Source organism: Camelus ferus, chromosome 15 (assembly GCF_009834535.1).
Source record: "Camelus ferus isolate YT-003-E chromosome 15, BCGSAC_Cfer_1.0, whole genome shotgun sequence".
NCBI lineage: Eukaryota > Metazoa > Chordata > Mammalia > Artiodactyla > Camelidae > Camelus > Camelus ferus.
Window position 1 is genome coordinate 32,053,712 of NC_045710.1, and position 24,038 is coordinate 32,077,749.

General features: G+C 55.6%; 1 protein-coding gene across 2 annotated transcripts in view; it reads left to right on the plus strand.

The window, feature by feature from the left end:
* The first annotated feature begins 6,964 nt into the window (after positions 1 to 6,964).
* Positions 6,965 to 24,038, plus strand: part of SIX3 (SIX homeobox 3) — a 46,911-nt gene continuing 29,837 nt past the window's right edge. The window contains exons 1-2 of one of the 2 annotated variants that reach the window (XM_032497433.1): positions 6,965 to 7,813; positions 9,658 to 9,817. In XM_032497433.1, coding sequence (XP_032353324.1) covers positions 7,005 to 7,813; positions 9,658 to 9,817 — 969 coding nt within the window. In that variant the 5' untranslated portion in view covers positions 6,965 to 7,004. Of the gene's footprint in view, positions 7,814 to 9,657; positions 11,102 to 24,038 lie in introns of those variants that run through there. The other variant, XM_032497434.1, reaches the window with a different exon arrangement.

Genomic DNA, 24,038 nt, shown 5'->3' on the forward strand with positions numbered 1-24,038 from the left:
CCCGCAGCAGACATACCTTGGGGCACCAGGGCCCACAACGGAGCTAAGGGTGATCGGGCCACGGGGGTATTGGGTGGAGCTGTCCTGGGCTGCAGCTGGGAGCCCGAGGACCCCCAGGGAGAGAGCGCCGCCACCCCTTTCCCCTACTTCCTCCTCTCGCCTTCGCCCACGGGAAAGCACGGGGAACTCGGAGCGGCCAGGGGGGCAGCTGGGAAGGGAAGGGGAAGGAGGCCGGGAAGGGGCTGATGATATAACCAGAATTCTTAAATGGACTTACTTGGCCACCTGTTGAGAGTCCACTGGGGTCGGTCGGCTCCGCAGCTGCGCAAGGTGAACACGCAAAACCAAACGCCGAAGTTGGAGAAAGAAAATTTTTCTTTGGCCATGCCCAGCGTGGCCTGTCAGGCTCGCAGTCCTGCGCTAGGGTCTGGCGGCTGCAGAGCCAAAAGCAACTTTGCCAGGTCCCACGCCGCCCCTTGTGCCCCCCTTATCCCGAGGCCAGGAGCTCCTAGTCCTGGGACTAGGCGCTCAGGGCCCAGTACCGGCAGTTCGGCTTAAGCCGGGACAGGCTTTCTAAGCTGTGCTAAGAAGTCAAGAGCGGCAGCGCCGCTGCCTCAGCGCAGGCCTTTCAAGATGCAGTCGCTCCTTATTCTTGTGCCTCGGCCTCTCTGGTCGCCCCCGCACAAAGCCCCCGAAGCCCGGCCGCTCCCTTCCCGCTAAATCCCCTTCGGGGTCAATGCGCTACCAGCACCGGGCCGCGCGCTTCTGCCAGCCGTGTGGCTCTTAAAGAGCGCACCCCCCTCCTCCACCCTGCGCGCTCCCCCGACCCCCGCCTCCCCGCCCCTCTCCTCTGGATCTAGCCCCCCACGCCATCGCCTTAGGTCCCTCCTGCCCCGACCGATGCCCGCGGACTCTTAGCCCCCTCCTCTTGCCTCCTCCCCCGAGCAGTTGGTGGGCCTGGCCTCGGGGCCACAGAGCTGAGTTGTACCCTCCGCCTCAGGTCCCCTTTCTCTCCAACAGCGTCCACTCCTCACTTCCCGGCTCCTACCTTTGTCCTTTGCATGGATCAAGGCCTGGGCACTGCCTTGCCCAGAGCAGAGATGATTCCTAAAAATGATCAGTCTGGGGTTGAGTTCCGGGGTTGTGGGATGAAAATGGGGTGGGGCATGCAGTTGAATTGGGGGAGAGAAAGAGAAGAGGAGCAGACCAGTTGAACTTATCAGGCTCTGCTACCCCAGGGCCTACATAGCCTTTTGGCAAAGGATGAGGGTTGGCTAGGTGCCATTCATTCCTAGAGGTGGCCACCCTGGAATGGGGTTTGGAGGTTGCCAACCTGGCCAGCCTAGGTGTGTCTGAGGGATTGTGGGCCCTGTGGGGGGGGGGCACCTCCAGAAGGCCCAGAGTATAGATTTGAGAGCATCCTACTTCCCAAGCTCACTGTATTAACCCCCCCACCAAGTAACCCTTAAAAACCCAAAGGCTGGGTGAGCAATGAGGGACCTTGAGTGACAACTGTCCAGGGAAAAGGGCATCAGAGGAGAGGGAGGAGAAGTCTACTCTTTCAGAGGACTGAAGTGCAACTGCTAATGGGATTTCTGACATTTGCTGGTCAACAATGTCACCTGTCCAGCCAAGAGGAAGTAGATGGTGGTTTTGGATCCCCTTCCTTCCAGAGCAAGCCCTCTCTTTCTCTCCTTCAGGCCTGTTTTAGTCTCAGTCTCATCCTCGCAGCCAGTTTTTGCTATACGAAGTGGCCCCTTGCCTAGAGCACTTTCTTCTGGCCTCCTGAAGACTGGATGAGTGATTAAAGAGAGATTAAAGAGAGACCAAGAGGGCATGACTGGGGGTGGGAGCAGGCACAGGGTAGGCTGTGATACCTTGGTACCTTGCCTTCTCTAGTGCCAACTGTCATAACATTGGACTGTGCTTGAGGTCTGTGGATGGTGGGGCCAGTGATAGTTTGAGAGACCGAGTGTGCCTGCTCCTCAAATCCCAGCCCTAACACACCAGTTCTGGATATCATAAGGGGATCCATAAAAAAGCAGGCAGCCTCCTGGGCAGTGGAGACCAAAGGAAATCGGAGACGCGGGAAGATGAAAAGCTGACCCTCCCCTGGGCGTCTGCCCTCTGCCACCCCAACATGAGTCCAGGTGCAGTTCTTTAAGGAACTGGGGTGACTGATTTGAAATTGGCCTTCATGGGAAAGGTTGACAGTGTGCTTCCTGGGCTACAACCTGAGGCCACCCCCCCCCCCCACAGCCCATATGGCTCACATCCCCTAAGTCTGCCACTGCTCTCTCTTAGGGCTGGGTCACCACAGCCAGCTAGGCCGGATTTGTGCCCACTCTCCTGGGTCTGGCAGTGGGAGGTGCGGTGGCCTAAGACAGAGCCAAGCTTCTCTTGTTTGAGGATGTGGGAGGCAGAGGGGCCTTCGGCGGGCGGTGGGGCTCATTAGGCAGAGCGGGGTGCCGAGAGGTGCGCGCTGCCGGCTCGGAGGCCGCCTTTGAGCGGTCGGGGAGGCTTCATTAAGCGGCGCTAACAAGGCATACAAATGCCGGGCCCAGCAGCTTTTTTTTTTGCAATGCCGAGGCCTTAGCAGGGCGCCAGGCTAATGAGGGTCACTCAAAGGGGCTGATCAAATATTCAAATTTCCCCGCACGCCGGGAACTTTTATGTGCGGAGAAAGTTGAGGCAACTGAGCTGTGTTTACTGTCCCGGTCGACAATTGCTCAGAGCGCGGGTCCCCGGAGGCTAAGGGGGGCGGGGGCGCGGGAAGGGAGCAGTTGTTGTTGTTGTTGTTGTTTTTCATTCAAAGGAAAGTAATCGGGGTCCTTGAAGGGCTTCGCGGCCTCCCCCGCCTGCGTACTGCGCTCCCCTGCGCCCTCCTTGGCCGCCGGCGCCAAGCGCCTCGCTTTGTAGCTTGCGGGGAGGCCCAGACCGCGGGCCACCGCGCCAGCTCCCGCCTCCCGATGTCTTGGGGACCGGAAGGGCGTTGCCCCCCAGGACAAACTGGCCTTATGGAGTTGAGCAAGGCCGAGTGGGTGCATGTGCCCCAGCCCTCGGGTCTTCCTCTCTTGGAGGCTTGCAGACCTCTTGGATTTCCTGGAACCCCAGACAAGGAGTAGGACTCTCTTAGGTACCTCTCCTGGTGGAGCTGAGACTGCTGGGGTTCGGGCTGGCATTTGTAAACAAATGTCTAGCAGGTCCTGGTAAGAGGACATCTTCCAGCCCAAATGCCCTTTCTCCCCCCATCACCTGTACTGCTGTCCTTCCTGTCGCCTGGGCCAGAATTAAAGCAGGGACGATGGTAGCAATTTTGTGACCTTGGCCTGTATGAGCGCCAAATCCCAGATCCCAGAGTCTGAGCGGCCAGAGGGCAGGAGAGATTTAGATGCCCCTCGGGCTGATCTATCCATCCAGATCTCCCTTCTCTGAGAGACCCAGGGTGCAGGACCCCCCTGAGCGCCACCCATTCCAGACTCACCTCCGGGCCCTCGGCCCTCTTGCTGCCCAACAGTTCGGGTCCCCAGAGCAGTAGGGAAGGCGGCCTGGGCCCCAGAACCCAAGGTTCTGCTGCTCCCAAACCTTCTCCCCAACTCCCAGCGCCTGGGAATTTAAGAGGGGAATCTCTGGTGCCCCATAGCCCCCTCGCCCCCCATCAGCACCGCTAGACCGACACCCTGAGGAGTCTGCTCTCCCAGCTCGGCCCAGAGCCAGTCCAGCCATCCGCGCCGCGGACAGGCCGCCCCGCCTCCCTCTCCAGCCCTCTGGACTCTCAACTTACCGGCTCCGGGAGGCGGGCGTGGTGCTTCGGGCCGAAGCGGAGAGGCGCTAGCAGCTGCGGGGCTGCGAGGTGGGCTCGGTGGGCGGCGCGGAGCTCAGCTCTGCGGGGAGGCTCTGACAGCCCGGGACTGGGCGCCCGCCCCGCTATGCCCGTCCCCGGCCCCGGCCCTGGCCCGGCGCACAAAGCTGCGCGCCTTGCCGCCGCCGCCCTCCGCCCGGCCGTGCACCCCCAAGCCACCGCCGCCGCCCAAGCTGGAGGGGTGCGGCGGGTCGGCAGGAGCCCGGGCCGCGCCGGGGGCAGGAGGGTGTCGCCGAATTGAGCCTCAGTCCCACTTGCCTCAATTCTCCATGAGTGGCGACGGTTTTCTATTTCAGCGCTCTCGGCAGAGCCCGCAGCACCTGTCCAGCCTCCCTCCGGGGCTGGCCCCGTAGCGGCGGGGAGAGGCTGGGTCGCCCCAACCCGGAGGCGGGGGTTGCGGGGACTGGGAGGGGACTGGCTGGGTTCACCCGCCCGCCCGGCGCCTTGGGTCCTCGGCTCCAAGGGATGCAGTTTCGGGGTCACGAGCTGTTTTCAAAAAGTTGAACACAATATTCGGAAACCCACCCGTAGGAATTCTCCCCCCACACGCGGCACAATACCCACTCCCCTCCCCTTTTTCATTCCTTCCTCCCCCGCTTCCTCCTCCTGCCCCTTCCCCCTCCCACCCTTCAGCCTATAATCCTTCCTCTACGAGAGAAAGGGATCGGGAAGAAAAGATGAAGTGTCTGTTTTTGTGTCCCAATCTTAGGGCTCTTTCTGGTCCCGCAGTAAACGACCGCCCAGAGCTTCGCAGATGAGCAGAAAAGGCCCACGGCCGGGAGGAAGATACACCGAGGGGAGAGAGATACGGATCCCTACGAAGTGGGTCTTGGCCAGTCTTCCCTTTGGGCAAATATTTTTCTGCCTCAGTCAGCGGGTTTAGGACCAGCAACCCTGGCTCCCTGGGGCTGAGTGGGCCGGTGTCACAGCCTCTTCGCTGCAGTGGAACTTCTGAAACAGCTTCATTTCTCTGCCCAGGAGATCTGGCTTTGGGGGAGTCAAGGCCTAAGGAGGGCCAGAACTTGAGGTTTAGTGGATGGGACACTTGCAGCCCCAGTCGTGTTAGCTTTCCCACTTAAATTCTCTCACATCTCTTTCTCGCCTCCCTCTTTGAGATCTCCACAGTGGTGTGGACTGGGCGCCTCACCCCCAGATCTGCATCGGAATGTAGAAAAGATCTTTTTTGAAAAAAAAAAAGTTTTGAATTCCTCAATGATTTTTCTTCTGGAAAGGCAGCTTAGGATAATTATTTCAGCTTTATTGAGGGCAGATTAGTTGAAGTCTGGACGCTGCGTTTCAATACACGTTGTACATGGGCCGACAATGTGGGCATTGTTGGCTACTGTGTGTGAACTCATTCAAAATATACACTTTTTAACACCAAACCGAATCCTGTCTAAATATACACAGTGCTCAGGGGGAAGACGTCTCTGACCCTGACAAATCTGCGCAAATCACACTTCCATAGTTACAGAAGCCTCACAAAGGGAGGCCTGGCTCAAGATGCTGATTACATCTTCTTAAAAGCAACATACCTTAGAAATAAATACCCATGCCTGACCTGGGGGCTGCAGTGGCTGGAGGGAGGGAGGGCTCTCTCCATGCTATGGGCCTTTTTGGGGTTTGTTTTAGGTTTGTGATATTACTTTCCTTAGAGGAGTAAGTTTTATTATTTTTTTCTTTACAATATGAGCGAACAAGCAATATTCAGGCCTATCCACTTCTTTAGGGCAGCCTCCGAAGTTTGAGTGCCCTTCCAGGGCTAGTAGGCAGACCCAAGCTCCTTGGAGGGTGACAGGGTAGCCGGCATCTTGGGAGAGGGGCAGGGGGCTTCCAGGCTTCCCAGCTGAACCTTCTCCACAGCTCCTAGGTAGGCAGGTGAAATCTGGGTGGAAACAAAGAGGCGGATTGCTTTTTAAGTTGGAAAATGTACTGTATTTCTACTGCTATTTAAAAATAGAAGGCTATAAGGGAAATCAAGGCTCCTTGACTGGGGGCAGAGTTAAAGAGAAGCTGGATCCAATGCAGAGGATGTTAGGGTAAATGTGGTGGAGGATTGTAGACCAGGGAGGCCATAGAGACTTCCAGCACCCTGGGTCCTGGACTCTGGCTCCCAGGCTCCAGCTGCCCCCCAAATCCGAGATCTGGGGCGCAGCGGCCTGCCAGGCCAGGGTCGGCGCCTGGTGGGCCCCATGATCTCACTCTCCTTTCTTCCTCGCCACTATTAGTGCTCACATAGGCAGAAAGAGACGGCCCGACGTGCACACCATGTGCAAACCTTGCCGGCTTCTCCGGCCCTAGGCCTCTCCTAGGGGGCTGGCCCTCGGCCTTCATGCAGCGTGGGGAGCCTCTCACTTCCCAACAAAATCCCCCCTTTAATTGCTCATCCCATTCAACAACTTATGCCCATGGCTTTTTGAATTTCTGGATCAACTTCTTTGGAGAAGAGAGAGCTCAGAGACAGCGAGGAAAAAAGAAGGGTGGGGGGAGAAAGGAGAGACAGAGAGAAACTAGTGAGATTAAGAGTTGCAAAGATTTTTTAAAAATTCTTTTTCTCCCCCTTCTCCCTCTTTCCCTCCTCTCCCCCTCCCCCCTCCCACTCTGGCTAAGTGGTAAAACCGTCCTTACGTTCTCGGTATTGATTGGCAGGGCTGACAGTGATTGGCAGTGGTTGCCGTGGCAACGCCACAACGACACTCCGCAGACCAATAGAAAAGCGAAACAAAATGTTTCAATGCTGCACTCACTGTGGATTTAGGGGAGATATTATGAGGCTGTTGTCATTAGGGCGATTGCTGTGGAATCGCTGAATCTTGACTCGGCGGTGGTTGGCTCTCGCTCGCTCGCTCTCCCTCTCGCTCTCTCTGTCTCGGGTTCTCTCTCTGCGCGCGCGCACCGGGCCGCTCTCCTTCCTCCCTCTCTATGTGGCTGCGCGGGTGTGTGTGTGTGTGGATGTGTGTGGGGTGTGGGTGTCCCTTACGCCCTTCCTCCTCCCCCTCCTCCTCCTCCTGCTCCCCCCTCCTTTCCTTCTCCTCCTCCCCCCTCTCCTCTCCCTCCTCCTGGTCCTCATCGCCCCTCTCCTCCTCTTCCTCCCCTCTCTCTTCCTCTCCCTGAATTTTCTCCTCTCCTCTCAGGTCAGTCCATGGTATTCCGCTCCCCCCTAGACCTCTATTCCTCCCACTTCTTGTTGCCAAACTTCGCCGATTCTCACCACCGCTCCCTACTTCTGGCGAGTAGCGGCAGCGGGAACGGTGCGGGAGGCGGCGGCGGCGCGGGAGGAGGCGGCGGCGGCGGGAACTGTGCGGGAGGCGGCGGTGCTGGCGGAGCAGGCGGCGGCGGCAGCGGCGGCGGCTCCAGGGCCCCCCCGGAAGAGTTGTCCATGTTCCAGCTGCCCACCCTCAACTTCTCGCCGGAGCAGGTGGCCAGCGTCTGCGAGACGCTGGAGGAGACGGGCGACATCGAGCGGCTGGGCCGCTTCCTCTGGTCGCTGCCCGTGGCCCCCGGGGCGTGCGAGGCCATCAACAAGCACGAGTCGATCCTGCGCGCGCGCGCCGTGGTCGCCTTCCACACGGGCAACTTCCGCGACCTCTACCACATCCTGGAGAACCACAAGTTCACCAAGGAGTCTCACGGCAAGCTGCAGGCCATGTGGCTGGAGGCTCACTACCAGGAGGCCGAGAAGCTGCGCGGCCGCCCACTCGGCCCTGTGGACAAGTACCGCGTGCGCAAGAAGTTCCCGCTGCCGCGCACCATCTGGGACGGCGAGCAGAAGACGCATTGCTTCAAGGAGCGGACTCGGAGCCTGCTGCGGGAGTGGTACCTGCAGGACCCCTATCCCAACCCCAGCAAGAAACGCGAACTGGCGCAGGCCACCGGCCTCACTCCCACACAAGTAGGCAACTGGTTTAAGAACCGGAGGCAGCGCGACCGCGCCGCGGCGGCCAAGAACAGGTCAGTGGCGGGACCCGCGGCCTGGGCTACGGTCTCCGTGGCCGAGGAGGGAAAGAGGGGTTGAAAAGAGGGCGAGCGGACAGGAGGCGAGTGGCTGCTCTCGAGAAGCCAAGACCTCCTGGTCAGTTGGAGAAAGTTTCCGCTTGCCCAGGCGCGGGGAAGAGGGGCGGGTGGTGGGTGTATTGATTACTTTGCCTGAAAGGGGCTTTCGTCAGGTGGAGAGAGTGTGTGAGGCACTGAGGGCCCATAGTCCCCGGGCCAGGGCCCTGGGAGCCTTAGCTCTGCACTGCACTGGCGCCCGCCTCCTCATTCCAGGATGCAGTGTCGGGCTCCTCTGGAGTCTATAGACAGGAAAGGAAGGAAAGTGCTCCTTGCCACCTGGTTCTTATTTCCATGTATTGCAAAAATCCAGGGAGGAATCCACGAACTTCTGGGAGAGGAAACTGAACCGGGTCCCTGCCACAAAGGGGAGCGGCCAGTGGCTATCATGCAGCGGGCCTCCTCCCCAAAGCATTGCAAGTTGTCTGACCAGGAGCAGATGAGCAGGGCTGGGAGTGGAGAGGCTGTGTGTGTGTGTGTGTGTGTGTGCGCGCGCGCTCTCGCAAGATCCCGATAGCTCTCCTGATCCAACCAAGGAGCATCTCTTTGGTCCACTAAATCGGGAAGTGGGCAGGAGTAGAAGCTACCTTGCTGCCGGAAGTTGGCCAAAAAGTCACAAAATTGTACTGGGCTTGACCTGTCAGCAGAGCTAGGCCTGGGGGAAGTAGGGAGGAAAATAACTAGAGGGGAATCAGGGAAAGAAGAAAGAAGAGGGGAGGGAAAGGGGAAGAGAGGAAGTTGGGTGAAAGCCCCGATGGGCAGCCTGTGTCCCAGCCCTGCTTGGAAAGGCACTGGGCCTGGTGTCAGGGCCCCAGCTACTGACAGCTGCCCGGGCTGGGGGCTGGGTGTGAGTTCCTGGAGGGAGTGAGTGTGTTAAGGTGTAGGTGGCCCAGGCCTGAGCATTTGACCCTCTCACTCTTGCCTGTGGGGCCAACTTTTCGCCCAATGGGGGGAGCGCTGAGGTCCAGGAGAAAGCCTCCTTGTGGGGAGAACTCAAGACACTAGGTTCAGGCAGCCTCTGCCAGGCATGGGAAACCGGCAGCGGGAGACTGCTTTGCGCTCCCTTCCTGTCTTTTCCATATCCCCCTTGTCTCTCCCTCCTCTTCCCTCACTTTTCTGCTCCCATCTTCCCCATTTTCTCTTCCCCCATCCAGCCCTCTGCTCAGGGATCCAGAGAGCAAAGCCAAACGGTCCTATCCGGGAGAAGCAGCGGGTGAACAACCCGCAGCTCTGGATTTGTGTTTGGGGGAGCTGAGGCAGGAGGCCTTGAGGGGACCGGTCTGCTTCAGGAGCAGCTGGCAGAGTCTGAAGAGTCCCAGGGGCAGGGGAAGAAGAAATACTCTGCCTCTCCCAGACTTCTGCTCCTTCGGGGCTCGGCGTCCTTCGCAGCATGCACCCGGACCTCCCCAGCCGGCCGGCCTTGGGTTCTACCTCTCCCCTGAGGCCCGCCCCGACCTGGGAAGCTTTAGGAGGCTCCAGAGAGCCCCGGGGAGGCGGGGATGAGAGCCAAGACCGCGCTGGGGAGGCTCTGCGGCGCTCAGAGAGCCCCCGGGTGCCTGGAGGAGGGAGATGAGTGTAGAGAGTAGAGTCGGGGTTGACGGTGAAGGGCGCGGGGTTCGAGAGGCCGAGGAGCACGGGCGGCGGCAGACCCGACTCCCGGAGGCGCGGGCTCAGGGAGGAGGCTTGGCGGAGCCGGGTAGCGGGGCTGCTGTGTCACGGCGGGCGCTGCTCTCTGTCTCCCGCAGGCTCCAGCACCAGGCCATCGGACCGAGCGGCATGCGCTCGCTGGCCGAGCCCGGATGCCCCACGCACGGCTCGGCAGAGTCGCCGTCCACGGCGGCCAGCCCCACCACCAGCGTGTCCAGCCTGACGGAGCGCGCGGACACCGGCACCTCCATCCTCTCGGTAACCTCCAGCGACTCGGAATGTGATGTATGATACCCAAGGCCGCCCTCCTGCCCCTCCTCTCCCTCTTTCTTCCCCTCCTCCTCCTCGCCCTCCTCCTCTTCCTCTTCCATCCCCAGAATAAACCGAAATCAGGATACACAATCATCCACACACCCAAGTACACACACACATCCACTCCAGCCAAAAAATATAAAAAAGAAAAGTAACAAATGAAACGCAAACCAACAACTCCCAACCACCATCTACCACCACGGCCACCCCAAAGGACTGCAACGCCAACAGACAGTCACAGACGCTGATGCTGTGGGCAGAAAACATAAAACAGGTGACAATTGTATACTTTCTAGGACAAGCACGGCTTCTCCTTTCAGTTCCCATGGACCCGGCACCCCACCTGCATGACGATTTATTTGTATCTGGGAAAATATTCTCTCTAGTTTAAAATGGTTAAAAAAGAGTCGACTATACAAAAACCGACCACCACCACGATGACAAGATAACAAAAGCAAAACAGACAAAAAGGAAAAAAAAAAAAAAACCCGCCATCTCCGTTCAGAATTTGTTAAAAAAAAAAAAAAAAAAGAACTCTTTGGGAGGGAAATAGCAAATGTTTCTCGCCTTTTGTTGCTCTTTCTCTCTTTTTTTCTCTCTCACTCTCTTTCTCTCTGTTTTTAAGTCCAAGTATTGGTCAAACAAGATGCAATCTTCTGTTTTTTGTTCAGCAGACAATCATTTTCTTGTTAAGCACCTTTTTCTCTCCACTCTGTCACTGCCTGTGTGGGTACTGGTTATAAATGTGGAAAAAGAATAGTTATGACTGTAACAGATTTTTATTTTTATTTCAAAATTTTATATGAATTATGTATATCTTAATGATCGGTCATTTTCCCAGTTTGTAATATATGTGTAGAAATTGCTTGTATATGATATTGCTTTTTCTCGTCTCCCTTTCTCTTTCTTTCTCTCCCATCTTATTCCTCCCTCCCCGCTCACCTCTCTGTTTCCTTTTCGGGGTTCCCGTCCCACTCGGTGTTCCAGGCGTCGACTTGGCAGTCAAGGCGCAGCGTGGCGGGCTGGGTTAGGAAGAGGGACCCCCGTCGCTAGCGAGAGCGGAGAGTGAGACCGTAGTATTCTTATGCAAAAGCTATTTCAAGTATTTCTTAGCTGCTTTGGAGATATCTCTCACTCCCCGTAGGGCGCTTTTACTGTTATCTTAACTGCGTGTTTATCTATATGTAAAAACTTTCTAAAGCAAATACAGTATTCTCCATTTTCTTATCACTCCCAGAGACTGGTGTTTTTGTCCGTCCCTGTGCCGCAGCCCCGGGGTGCAGTGGCCCGCCCTTCGTTTCCTCTCCAGCTGCGCCACCCAAGCTGGGGCAGAATTTTCAGGCTGGGTCTGAGCTTTTTCCAGGAGAAGGGGGAATGGTGGTGGTGGTGGTGGTTGGGAACAGGCCCTTCAGAAAAGAACCAAAGCCGAATCCCCTGCAAAAAGGCAGAGAGGGTGCAGAGAGAGGGGACTGCGGCCAGTTTCTTCAGCGGGAGAGGCCAGGCCCAGATCTCCAGGAACTGTAGCTGGTTCGGCTCTGGTGGGTCTTTGGCGTCTTTCGGTTGTTACTGCCTTTTTTTTTTTTTTAAAGGGGAAACACACGGGGGTCGCCAAATGCAAGCATAAATCTAGAGCGGAGCGGACAGGTTTTGTCTTCTTTGGGTGGAGTTGGTTGGAGGGGGACAACTGTAGGCCGGGTGGGGAGGATAGAGAGAGAGGGAGGAGGTAGTTTGAGGAGTTTAGGGCCTAGAATCAGGATAGACCCCCTCCTCACCACCTGCATGTGTGCTTCTGTGTGATTATGACTTGCCTTATGGCTCTCGATCTGTCTCCTTGAAATTTCTTTCCATCTTTTGATATCAACTGGGGTCTCTCGAGCCCCTAAGACATTTTACAGTTAGGTTATACTTTAAAACGAAACCCCTCAAATCACTGCCTTTTGCCAATCGGGATCCCGCTGGCCCTAGGCTTCCCTGCCCCGCGCGGGGGTTGGGGGGGCACTGTTCCCTGTGCTGGAGTGACTGGCGGTGCCTCCGCCGCTCTAGGCCAGGCCGGCCTGTGCCCGAGGACGAGCCAGAGAGGTAATTTCAGAAAACTTGCCTTCACTTGAAAGTCCAATTTCCAAAGCGAGGAGGATTAAGGAGAAACGTGCTTGGAATTTCGCGCCCGCTTCCAAACTAATTTTGATTTCCGATTATTTCCTTTTGTCCGCATCTCCAGCAGCACCATGAGGTTTACGCAGGCCAGGCTGGGCAGAAAGGACGCCACGACGGGGAGGCGCCCTGGGCGCGTGTGTGGCCTGGCGCGCCCAGGGCACGCACTTGCGTGGAGGGGAAGGTTCCCGCGCGGGTGCTTACTTAGAATCAGGGCATTCAGACCATCTCCAGAGCTCCCAAGTTCTGTGGCCCGGCACGCAGTGTCAGAATCTCTGGGTGTGTTCACTGCTGGGGAAACGATCCTCAGGGAGCCACATTTCAGGCAATAGTGGGGAAGGGGCCTTCTGGGTTCCACTCAGCTTGGGCCTCTGTTCTGGTGCACAGAATGATGTCTGGGGTGAGGGGCTGTCTCCTATCCTTGTTTTCAAATGGCCTGTCACATATTTGACCCAGACCTTGGGCCTGGAAACCCAAGAAGTGGCTGCCTCAGACAGCGTGGAGGGTCTGGATAGACCCTACCCAACTGACTGACCAGAACTGATAGGTGGAAGAAAAGGCATGGCACTGCTGGAGGGTGACCCCTGGAAGGGCCTTGACTGGTGACAGACACTAGGCAGCAGATGCCTTTTTGTCTAGGGACAGGGGACAAACCAGTGGAATTAAAATGCTTCCTTCTCTCAACATAACCAACAGAGAAAGCGTGTCTGGGGCATCCGGTGCCCATTCCTCCTTCTCCACTTTGGCTTCAGGGGCCTAGGCCCTGTTGGATGTCACCAGTCAGCTGTCTTTCCATCCTCCTATCTTTCATCTGCCACTCTCATCTCCTATAGTTCTACCCAGGTCTGTGCAAATACCAGTGATCCACTTTCTGACTTACCTACAGATCACCTGCAGGAGAGGCATGAGTCCAGATTACAAGTGGTGTGGATGTGTGCAATTCTGAATGCTGACTTCCACCATGCATTCAGGGTCTGCATATAAAGGGGTGTGTGTGTTTGTGTGTGTGTGTGTGTGTGTGTGTGTGTGTGTATTTGACATAAAAGTGTGTACATTGTGTCAGCGTGTGCCCAGTGTGTGTTTTCATGTCTGTCACCTATAGTGTAGGTATTTGTGGGTGGCATGGGCAGTTTTTGTGTACCCAATTCTGCAAGGAGTAACTTCAGTACACCCACAGGGTGCTGTCTGTGCAGGATTTTCTGTGCAGTGGACATGTGTCTTGTGGGTCTGGAATTTCGTGTAGACATGTGTAGGTTCCCTTTTTCTAGTTAGTCCACAGAGACATGTCCGCCAGGCTACCAACCCCTAACCCACCTTCGTCCACCTTTAAGGAATGCTCAGTCACAATGAGTCTTCTTTGACCAGAGGGCAGAGAGGAGCTGGGCTCTTTGGCTTCTTCCCTAGTCCACCCTTTACCTTGATACACTGCGCATGTTACACTGGATTTGGCCCCTGCCCCTTTAAACATCAGAGCAAGGGGAAAGAGGCCCCTTTCTGGCCAGATCTCTCCTTTAATAGGCTGCCTGCCCATTCTCTTTTTGGATCCCTCAAAGCCACGGCCAAGGCAGTCAATGTCCCAGGAGCCACCAGGGCAGAGCTCTAGGGCAAGGCCTGACTGAAGCCCTGCGGCGGGGGGGGGGGGGGGGGAGCCATTGCTGTCGCTGTACTCAGCCCCACCACCTGGCACTGTTGCTGATTGTGCCTCAGAGAGGGGAAGTGTGTGCACTGATGTGTGCTCTTGAGTGGGCCTTGTCAGACTGGGTACGCAGACCTCAACGTTCATTCGCCCCCTCCGTCGGGCCCCGCGACAATCCATGGGCCAGCCCCTCTCCTGGCGTGTTAGAGCTGTGGCGCATCCCTGCCTGTGCGCTGCGCACTTCTGCCTGGCACCCCAGCTGGCGCCCTCGGGCTCAGAACCTTCCCTGTGTGCGTAGACCTCTCTGTACCTGTACCTGGGTCGCCAACTCTAGGGTGTAAGGGGCTTGAAGAGGAACAGCCAATTTAGGAATATTTTCTTCATTCCTGCCTCCCTCAACGAAAAACAATGGCGATCCGGGATTTGCACCGGAAACCTGAACTGACAGAATGGGATGCAAAACCGGGAAAATCTGTATCAAAGTCATTGACCCCTAGAAGCCGCCTGCCCGAGGGAAGATATGTCAATCTACCCCTTTTCCGGCCTGCTCACCTATGCCTCCTTAGCCCCCACCCCAGCTCCGGTCCGAGCCCCGACCAGGCCTCTCTTCTGGCCCTGCCCGAATCCTGCAGAATCCACTGCCCAGCGCCAGCACAGTTGATTACCCCTGGCAAGACGTACAGCTGATTAAAATGAAATGGCCTGGAAGCTGCCACAGCGCAGGGTGGGGATGCTGATCAATAGTGGGACTGGAGGCACAGGAGCCTGGCCTGTCTGGGACTGGGGTTGCAGGCACCAGGACTTCGGACCCTGAGACCAACAAGGGATGGTTGGGTTTTGGATGCAGAGAGGGCTCCAGTGAGGGGCTGGGAGGGCCAGGCCCCTTGCCTAGGCTGGCGGAGTAGGGGTGGAATTGAAACCCTAGTGTGGGCTGTTGCAGTGGAGTGGCTCCCTCAGCTTCTTCTGAAAGGAGAACAGGCCAGCTCGTCACAGGTCGCTGGAGCCTCAGCCTAGTCCCAGGCCTGGGGCGCGCTGGGTGTGCTTGGCCTCTTCCCCTGCTCCCTGTCTTTCTTTGCCTCTGTGGCCATCTCTGTCCCCGCCTAGGTCTTTGTGTGGCTGTCACCTGAAGCATGGGCTGCCACCTCAGGGACTTTCCTGCGTCCTCCCTTACCCTCCACCCCTAAGGGCTGGGGCTGAGATGCCCAGCCTAACAGGATGCACGGCCCCCGAGTCCTTGGGCTAGGCCCACTCAACTTCCCACCACCGGGCCCCTTCCGGCCCCAGCTGAGTTGAGCCTCCTTTGCCCCAGTGCGTGGGCTGGAGCAGGCGTCTGGCCTGAGGGAGGGCAGGAGGGAGCCAGGGAGGAGGGGAGCAGTGCTAGCTGGGCTCCGATTTCTCCGGTCAGCTGAGCACAACTTTCCATTCGAGTGTATTCATGCAGTGGCTGATTGAACTCTGCTGTGTCGGGTGGGGCTCCATAGGAGCGGGCAGGCACAGCCAGGCTGACAGAGGCTACACCACACACACACACACACACACACACTCAATTATCGACATAAATATACTCCCCATGTTATGCACACACCTCAACCCCAAGCCATGTCATCACAAACCCAGTAGAGCCCTTTCCCGCAGACACCCACCTGCCCCTAGAGCAGTTTCCCAGCATCTGTAGATGTCCGTCCCAACACAACATAGGGCCTGCCTTTCTGATTTCCTCTTTACAGATTCCACAACAGTCCTCAGATACAAACACAAGAATCTTTCCTTCTCATTCTCCCCTGCAGGCACACTCTCCAGGGCGCACACACTCCAAACCGCACAGATGCACACACAAACATGCCCAATCTCACAGCCTCACCCTCCTATTGTGCTATCCAGAGCTATTTGCACTGCAAAAGAAACACACATCTGTATACAGCAGCTTTAGCACCACAAATGTTTTGTGCATCGCCTGATATACAGGGAGCCGGGGCTCACCAAAAGTTCCCACACAGGAGAAGGAGCAGATGAGCAATAAAGACAGTCAGGGAACAACACAGACACCACACATCCACCAAAACAAGCGCGCAGAAGAAGCCTTCAGTCACACAACATACATATGAGCCAAACCAAAGACATAATAGAAATGCCACCCAGAGGCACTTCAACCCCCAATCACATAGCCCAGCTCCAGGCACTCATACATCACCCATTTACCAAACCTCAACCGCTCCCAGCACACACACATGTGCATACACACACGTACCAGGCTAGGCAGAGAACTAGATAAGCACATGCAGAGAAATATGCCTAATCTTGGGAGTGGTCAAGTGAACAGGGGTCTCCATTTTAGTCCAGAGCAAGAAGGGAAGGGAGAATAAAGAAGAGGGAGATAATTCTAGGGAGGGAGTAAAAGCAAAAGGGGGAGGAAGGGAGAGAAAGGAGGGGGGAATTGAGACTAAAGTTGGGGTGGGACAGGAACAGGCAGACCCGAGGGAAGCGGGGAGTGGATATTTCCCGGGCTCGGGTGGGGCAGGTCAAGCCCTAGGGGAGAGTGTGCCACTGTCAGCCCCGGAACAATTCCAACTCTGATCAAGCGCCTGGAGGTGCACACTGACGTGTGGCTGGTTGGGCCTGGGAAGTGAACTGAGTGCTGCAAGTGTGCAAGGCGGCCTGGGGCCCTGGAGTGCCCATTCCCCTGTGGGCTGGGAGTTCAGGAAGCTTCGTCAGCTCAGGAGAGGCCCGCCCACGAAAGCGCTCTCCTCACATGCCACTCCTCCCCTCACTCAGCAGCAGCCTCCGCCCTCACACCGCAGTCTCAGAGACCCCCACCTATGACTTCATTCCAGCGGCACTCATAGCCATCCGCACCCCCTGCCCGCATGAGAGCACACACACATCCATACACTGCCTCCTGCCCAGAACAGAAGCACATCTCCACTCCCAGCACTAACTCCTCACTTTTTACAAAGAAGCCCCTGACTCTCCCAGATTTATATGCACACCATTTTCGGAAAAGGGAAGGGCCTTAACCTGCAAGAGTCTAACCCTTCAGACGCTGGGGACTTTACAGAATGTGCTGGCAAAAAAGGAAGGCACAGGAAAAGTCACATACACGTGGCTGTATCTCCTCAGGCTGCTGACTGCCGGGCCCAGCGGGGAGAACTTCTCTGCGGAAGAATGCAAATGGCCCAGGAAAGCGCAGGGGTTTCCCTCCCCTTGGAATGGGTGGGGCTTGGGGCCTGGGATGAATTCTTGGACCCCAGGAGGTGACGGCAGGAGAGTGTGTTCGGCCCAGGAACCTACGCAGAAGGTCTAGGGGACGAGGCAAGGCACAGAGGTGAGGGGGAGTCCGGCCGTGCGCTGGGGAGACAGTTCCCCGGGGTCTGGGAGGACGCCGCCTGGGCTCCACGGGTGTGCGCTCCGCTCCCCTCGGCCCGCTCCGCCTCCGGGCCTCCGCGGCGCTCTCTGGCGCTCGGCTTTTGTCCCCGCTTCTCTGGCTGGGACTCCGTCTTTCTCCTTTCAGGCCGCTGAGAGGCGCTGTGGCCGAAGCCCCAGCCTCTTGGGGCCAGACTACCTGCTCCTCCCGCCACGCCGCCTCTCCCACTGACCCTGGGATCCCCGCGGCGCTGGGCCGCCCTGAGCGATGGTCGGGCCCGTGACTGGGGGCGGCCTGGAGTCCTGCCAGGCCGGCAATGGCTTTAGTTTGTTGGATTTTGAGATGACTATTTACCATCATAACTAATTCGCCACCTTTATTAAACAGAAATTCTTCTCAGGGCCCCTTAATGACTGAACGCGCTGCTAATTACGGGCGGGGCGTGCGCGCCTCTGGCTCCGCAACACGGGACCGCCGCCGCCGCCGCCTCCTGCCTGCCTGCCTTCCTTGGTCTGGGACCTGCCCGACCGGGGGTAAGAGTGGACCAACATACACCTGCGGGCGTTTGAAATCCAGGCCCCGGCCACCACGGCCTTTTCCTGACGTCTCTGAGCTGGAAGTGGCTCTGATTACACGGGAAGAGGAAACTGAAACTCAGGGAGGGTCTTGACTTGGCTACTGTCACACAGCCACCCTGTACCTTCATACCCCCCACATCTGTGCATCGGGTGCCCTGCCCTAGTCTCTTCTTCCTTGTCCGTGCCCTCCCTTAGTTGAAGAAATACTTTCCTAAGAGCCTTATTTGAGCACAAAAGATTTGGAAAATGGGAGAGAAGGAAGTGGGAAAGTGCTGCGAGCAGCAACCCCAAACTGCTGGTCTAGAGGCACCTTCTCTCATACTCCTGAACTTGGCCCTTGCAGGGAGGTAGCCCCAACCAAAACGTGCCTCCTACAGGGACGGGATGGAAGACAGGTGTGGGGCAAAGGGCTACCGCATCCCTATGAAGCTTAGATGAGTGGGGGTTTCAGCCGGCCCCTCTCCCAGATTGGACTGGGCTCACTAGAACCACCAGCGCTGTCAGTGGCATAGGAGTCCATGGTGTGTGTCTAAGTGTGAAGTGTGTATGTGCATGTGAGCCTTGTTGAGTGTGCAGTGAGACTATGCACATTCCCATGAGACGCAAGACAAATATTCATCTCATGCCCTTGTGACGTTTCTTCCTCCCTGAGGGGGAGGGGACAGTGTCGAGAGTGATGTATGCTTGTGGTACTAATGCAACCAACTTAGTCCAAAAATAACTGAGTGGGGAGGGACAAGCACAGTTAAGCCTTGCCTTCACGTTACTCACAGTTCAGTGGACAGTTGAGGTCATCACTACAAAACAAGCAAGTGAACCCCAGGAAGTTGTGGACAGAGTGTTTTGGGGAGTGGCAACTTGGAGGTTAATTACAACTTTCGGGGTGGAAAAAGGAGAGGAACAGAAGAGATGGCTTTGACTAGAAAGATGAACTGGATTTTATGGAGGAGATTCCAGGTAGGAATGGCAGAAGCAAAGGCATGGAGGAGATTGGGTTCCCCCACAGAGCTGTGTGGTGTGGCTGGTGCCCCAGTGCTTAAGGAAGCTGGTAATTGAATCTGAGAGAAGAGGGAGTCTGGGTCCAGCTATAAGTTCAGGTAAGTTGTGCGGCCTTGACCCATGGGCACTGGGGAGCTACATAATGTTTTATGGAGAGCTTTGGTGACCATACCTATAGCTCTGCTTCAAGACTCTGAGGAAGTGAGGCTGTAGACAGGAAGGTGGGTTAGGAGGTTATTCCCATAGGCAGGCAGGAAGTGAAGGGGACATAAGCTAAGGCTGCAGGGCTGGTTAAAGACCTTCCTGAGGAGGAATGAGGACCAGTTGGAGACCTATGGGATCCCTGATGTCGTGATTTCAATCTTTGTCCCCTTTTCATGGATCTGTGATTTGGTCTCAGATCTCACCCTCTGACCTCGGTTCCTCCAGAAGCATCATGCCCTTCAGCCTCTCAAGGGGCTCACACGTGCTCCTTCGAGGGCTCTGTCGGTGGATCCCGCGAGCCAATCAGACCGGGGCACCTTTTTCGGAAGCCCTTCCCCTACCCAAGATGTTAGTGGCCATGTCTCCTCCCATGTCCACCACTGTCCACTTTAGTTCCACGTGCAGCAATATTCTCTCCGAGGGCACTTGGGTGAGGGAGGATAGCCAAAGTTTGAGCCTCAGGCCTGAGGCCTGGCAGGTTCACGAGGAGTAGCTGGAGTGACCCGAGGAGGTCAGCACACTAGGTGAATGGGAGTGTGGCCTGCGCCAAGGGTCCCAAGGATCAGAAATGGAGCAGGGGACCGAAGACACGCGCCCCTGGAGAGTCTTCGTCTTAGCGCGCCAGGCTCCGCGCAACTTCTGGGCGCTCCCGTCTTATGAAAACCGTTTCCGCGCATCGTCCGGGTCGTGGGCTCCGGAGACCCAGACGGCCCAGGGCAGGAATCTGCCGTCTGAGTCATTGGGACACTAAAGAAGGCTTCCCAGGCTGCAGCAAGCACTTCGACGCGAAGGTGTCAGCTTCTGAGCCGCCAGGCAGCTTGGCCATCTCGTTATTGGAGGAACGGGGGTTTAGCGACCAGAGAAAAGGAGTGAGTCATAGTCAAACTCAAGTGTCTTGGCCCTGAGTCCTGCGATCCTCGCAGCCTCTCGCATCTGCCTCGTGCCAGCCGGCGTGTATGGGTGACCCTGGCGATCCTGCGCGAGTGGGTATCTGGTGTGTGGCCTTTGTGTGACTATGCGCTCGCATATGTCTACGGAGTGTGCGTGGGTGTGACAGGTCCCAGGGAGCAGGACAGGGACGTTGCAGTCTCCAGACTCTCTCTCGGGTCCTAACCTTAGCTGTGAGTGGGAAAGCGAAAGGATGAATGCGGACCACAACTCTGATCCGCAGAAGAGTCCAGGACGTGAGTCTGCCTGCGGAGCGATCGGGGAGGAAGGAGAAGGAATCCATTCCACCGGGGTGGGGGGCGGTTACAGAAGAGAGGAGCGGGACAGGGTATCTAGTTTCCATGAGTCCCTCGAGCAGCATCAAGACACCAGTTTAGGACCTTTAATGAGCTGGACACCCGAGGAAGACTCCTCTTCCGCCTCCGGGGACCCGGAGAATCTGGCCGGGGTGATCAGCCTCGTCCCCGCGTTAACGTGGCGGGATGCCCTTCCTTTCTGGCTGAGAGCGCCCAGGCCAAAAGCAAAACAGGTCCGAGGTAGCAAGGCGGCGCGCTTTCTGGGCTATTGACGGGTTTTTGCTGCCACCTCGCGGCGGCGGCGCGCAGCGCCCCAGTTCTCGGTGCAGCGGGCTTTGGCTGTGCAGGTGGGTCGCAGAGGGCCTGGCCCTTCGGTCTTTCCTTTTCCGCTTGGTGTTTCCCAGGATCTCTTCCTCAGGTTCGCCTCTTTCTATTCTTAAAGGGGTCTGCGTTGGGCCATATTCCGTCTTATATCAAAGTCCACAGTGTTGCGTCTGCAGGACACTCCACCTTGGCCTGTAGGATGTGGGACCACCTTTCCAGCTCCTTCTCCTTCTTTACTCTTTGATCCTGGAACTGCCTACCTGGACTTGGATATACCTGTCTCATGGCAAGTCTTCCTTTCTTCTGTATATTCACTTCCTATCCCGCAGATGCCTCCTCCTCTCCTCCTCTCATTCAGATGGAGCCTAGCCTCTGCATCCACCATGCTGGTCCATCTGGCTAGAAGCCACAGGGACCTGACACCCACTCATCCCCTCCACAACCGCTTGCTGAGCGCTTGCCCTGTGCCAGGCGCTACGTTACACGTCGGGAACAGCGATGACCATGCAGACCCTGGCTGCAAAGTCAGTTTACCAGAAGCAGAGAAATGCCACACAAATTATAATTTAAACGCCCATTTGGAACTGTGAATGAAGAGGGATCCCAGAGGAGGGCATCTGAAGATCTTATCCTTAAGTACAAGTTTTCCAGGCTGATGAGGAGAAAAGAACCATCCAGGGACTGGGAAGCACATCCAGAGGCACATCCAAAGACACATCGTCTGGGAAGGGGCATTGAGTGCAGAGACGGACAGATGTTTTCTTGGGGTGCTCCTCCATCTCATAGTGAAGACGCTGCATCCTCTGACCTGTGCAGCCAGCTTTGGCTAATGTATGAAGTAAGATCATAAAAAGTCAGTGGTCAAGGGAGTCTGTGGAATGACTTCCTTCCTTGTTTAAAGAGATCAGGAGACAGGATGGCTCAGTCTTTGGCCCTAAGCACACAGTAAGGTGACCCATAACTCTGTAGAGTCCCAAACCGTGCTTTGGAGGGCTGGGCTCCAGTGCTGGGATCTCGGAGGGGAGGCTGCTGGTAGGGAGGAGGCTGGAGGAGCCATCATAGGCTCTTCTCCTTTTACAAGGGTGGTTTTGTTTGCCTGGTTCTCTATTAAGCAGCAGAAATAACGAAAAAGAATATGAAAAAGAAGGGGGTGGATATCGCTCAGTGGTAGAGTACTTGCTTAGCACACATAAAGTCCTGGGTTCAATACCCAGTTTGCCTCCATCAAAAAAATTTTTTTAAAAAGAATATGAAAAGGAATACATATATGTATAAATGAATATGCTGTACATCAGAAATTAACACAACATTGTAAATTGACTAAACTTCAATTAAAAAATAAAAAATAAATTAAAAAAAAGGACATACTGACCCTCAATCTCTTCTCTACAAAATCTCTAACTCAGAAGGCTTTGTTTCTGCTTTGTTTGTTTGGTATGTTTGCTGCCAAAATATTTGGCAGCAAAATTTGACCTAAATTGATGAGAAGTTATTTAATAGTCTTTATTTATCCCACTTGACACGGATATCAGATGTTTCACTGTGGGAATATTAATGTGTCTGGGTACAGGTACTAGCTCTGTACCCTCTATGGACTCTGTAATACAGACACCATTATATGTACCTTCCTGAAATCTTCTAATGTCTGGATTCCCAAACACACCGTTACCCCACAGGTTGGAGACTTGTAGATACTAACTACTATATATAAAATAGGTAAACAACAAGGTCCTACTGTGTAGCACAAGGAACTATATTCAATATCTTGTAGTAACCTATAATGAGAAAGAATATGAAAACGAATGTATGTATGTATGTATGACTGAAACATTATGCTGTACAACAGAAATTGACCCAACATTGTAAACTGACTATATGTCAATAATAAAAGAAAGTCATCCATTTAGACACAAATCTTCATGCCAATTTATCTTACTGTAAAAATAGGAAACGCCTGTATGCTCGAATGGACATCCCCGTCTTTTCCATGTGGATGTGTGAGCTGAGCTGCCTTTGCACGGTAATTTCTAGTCAATGAGTGTGCCCAAATACCAGGTGGGGGCCTGGGCTTCATGAAAACAAGAAAAAGAAGAACTAGCTGTGTTTGGTATGCATTAGGGCAAAACCACTACATGCCCACACGCTCAGCAAGCCCATTCTCAACAAAGGAAACTAGAATTGGCACCAGTAGTTTTTGTAGGTCAATATCTCTCTGCAAAAGGTCCCCACAGATGTGCCAAAGCCCACATCTCCACTCTAATAGGCATTTAATTTGATTTGAGGGGTAGGATTAGGATACCCCCGGCTCCCTGAGCTCATGTGCAAACCCCCTTTTCAGAAAGATGATGAACTGCAGAAGTCAGAAATGTTAGAGCCAGAGGCCTGGCTTTGAACCTCAGTGCTTCCATGTAATAACTCTGCAAACTTGAGCATTCTGTCTGCCTTCTTCATCTGTAAAATGGGTACAATAGCAGAGTGGATGGAATATTAATGAGATAATGTACATTTCCAGCAACTGGTATACAGTGAGTGCTCAGGATCTGCCTACAGAGAGGACCCAGATGTGGTGGTGGCAGCTCTGGAAGGGTGTGATGGTGCCTGGGACTGGGGTTGAGCCACTGAGTGGGAAGCTGGGAGGGTCTGTGTCCAGCCCATGGGCTTCTCCTGATTCTGGGCCAATTCTGCTCTCTTCTCCTCCACCCCCATCCCAATGCCCCCTAGCTCTGTTTTCTCTGCTCCTCTGTGATGTGGAGGACCAAAGTGATAGGCTTTGCAACCTCGTGCTGGAACATGGTCCAGGTCTCCAAAATCCCCTCATCCCTGCTTTTTTAAGTCTCTTTGGTCTTTCGGCTCCATGTTTGCTAACGCCACGGGTTGAGGCAGGGGGTGGTGCCTCCCCACGCCCACCGCACCACCTTTGCTCTTTGGCACCCCAGCACGATCATGGCTTTCTCTCCTTCCCTGCTTTTTGCTGCCTTTCCTCTTCCTCCTGCCTGCAGGATGGACTCTGACTCATCACTGGCTGCTTCTCCAGCACCCTTTCTCTAGAGCCACACTCCATTGTGTCCTCTGCATGCCCTGGGGTTTGGCTGTTAGTTCCCATATTACAGATGAGAAAGGGGAGGGACAAATGTGAGAGGATGGCTGCCCAAGGCTGAACACCAAAGAAATGTCAGGGCTGAGGCCTGCATTCTCCTGCTGGAGGAAAGGGCGCCTGGTAAACCCAGGAGACCAATGAAGGAGGACCAGCCTCTGGGTCCCTGCTGCAGCCTCCCAGCTGCGGCCACATCCCCCCCCCCTTGGGCAGGATTGGGCAGGATTTCCCCAATTTCCCTGGGGGCACTTGCAGCTCTTGTCAAACAATCACAATCCTGAGTCCTTATTGAATTGGAATCTCCAGGTGCTCCAGGTGACTTGTGAACAAGGAGATGCAAGACACTGCTGTAGCTCCTTCACAGTCAGTGTGTGTGTGTGTGTGTGTGTGTGTGTGTGTGTGTGTGTGTGTGAAGGGGCGGTCCCAGCAGCATTGACATCACCTTGGGATGCCTTGGCATGCAGACTCTTAGGTCCCACCCTGATAAGCATTTAACAAGACCCCCCAGGTGATTTCCATGTACAGGGGCCTCCCTGGGTTTGCAGTTCCTGCAGGAGGTGACATTGTGTAGGGGGA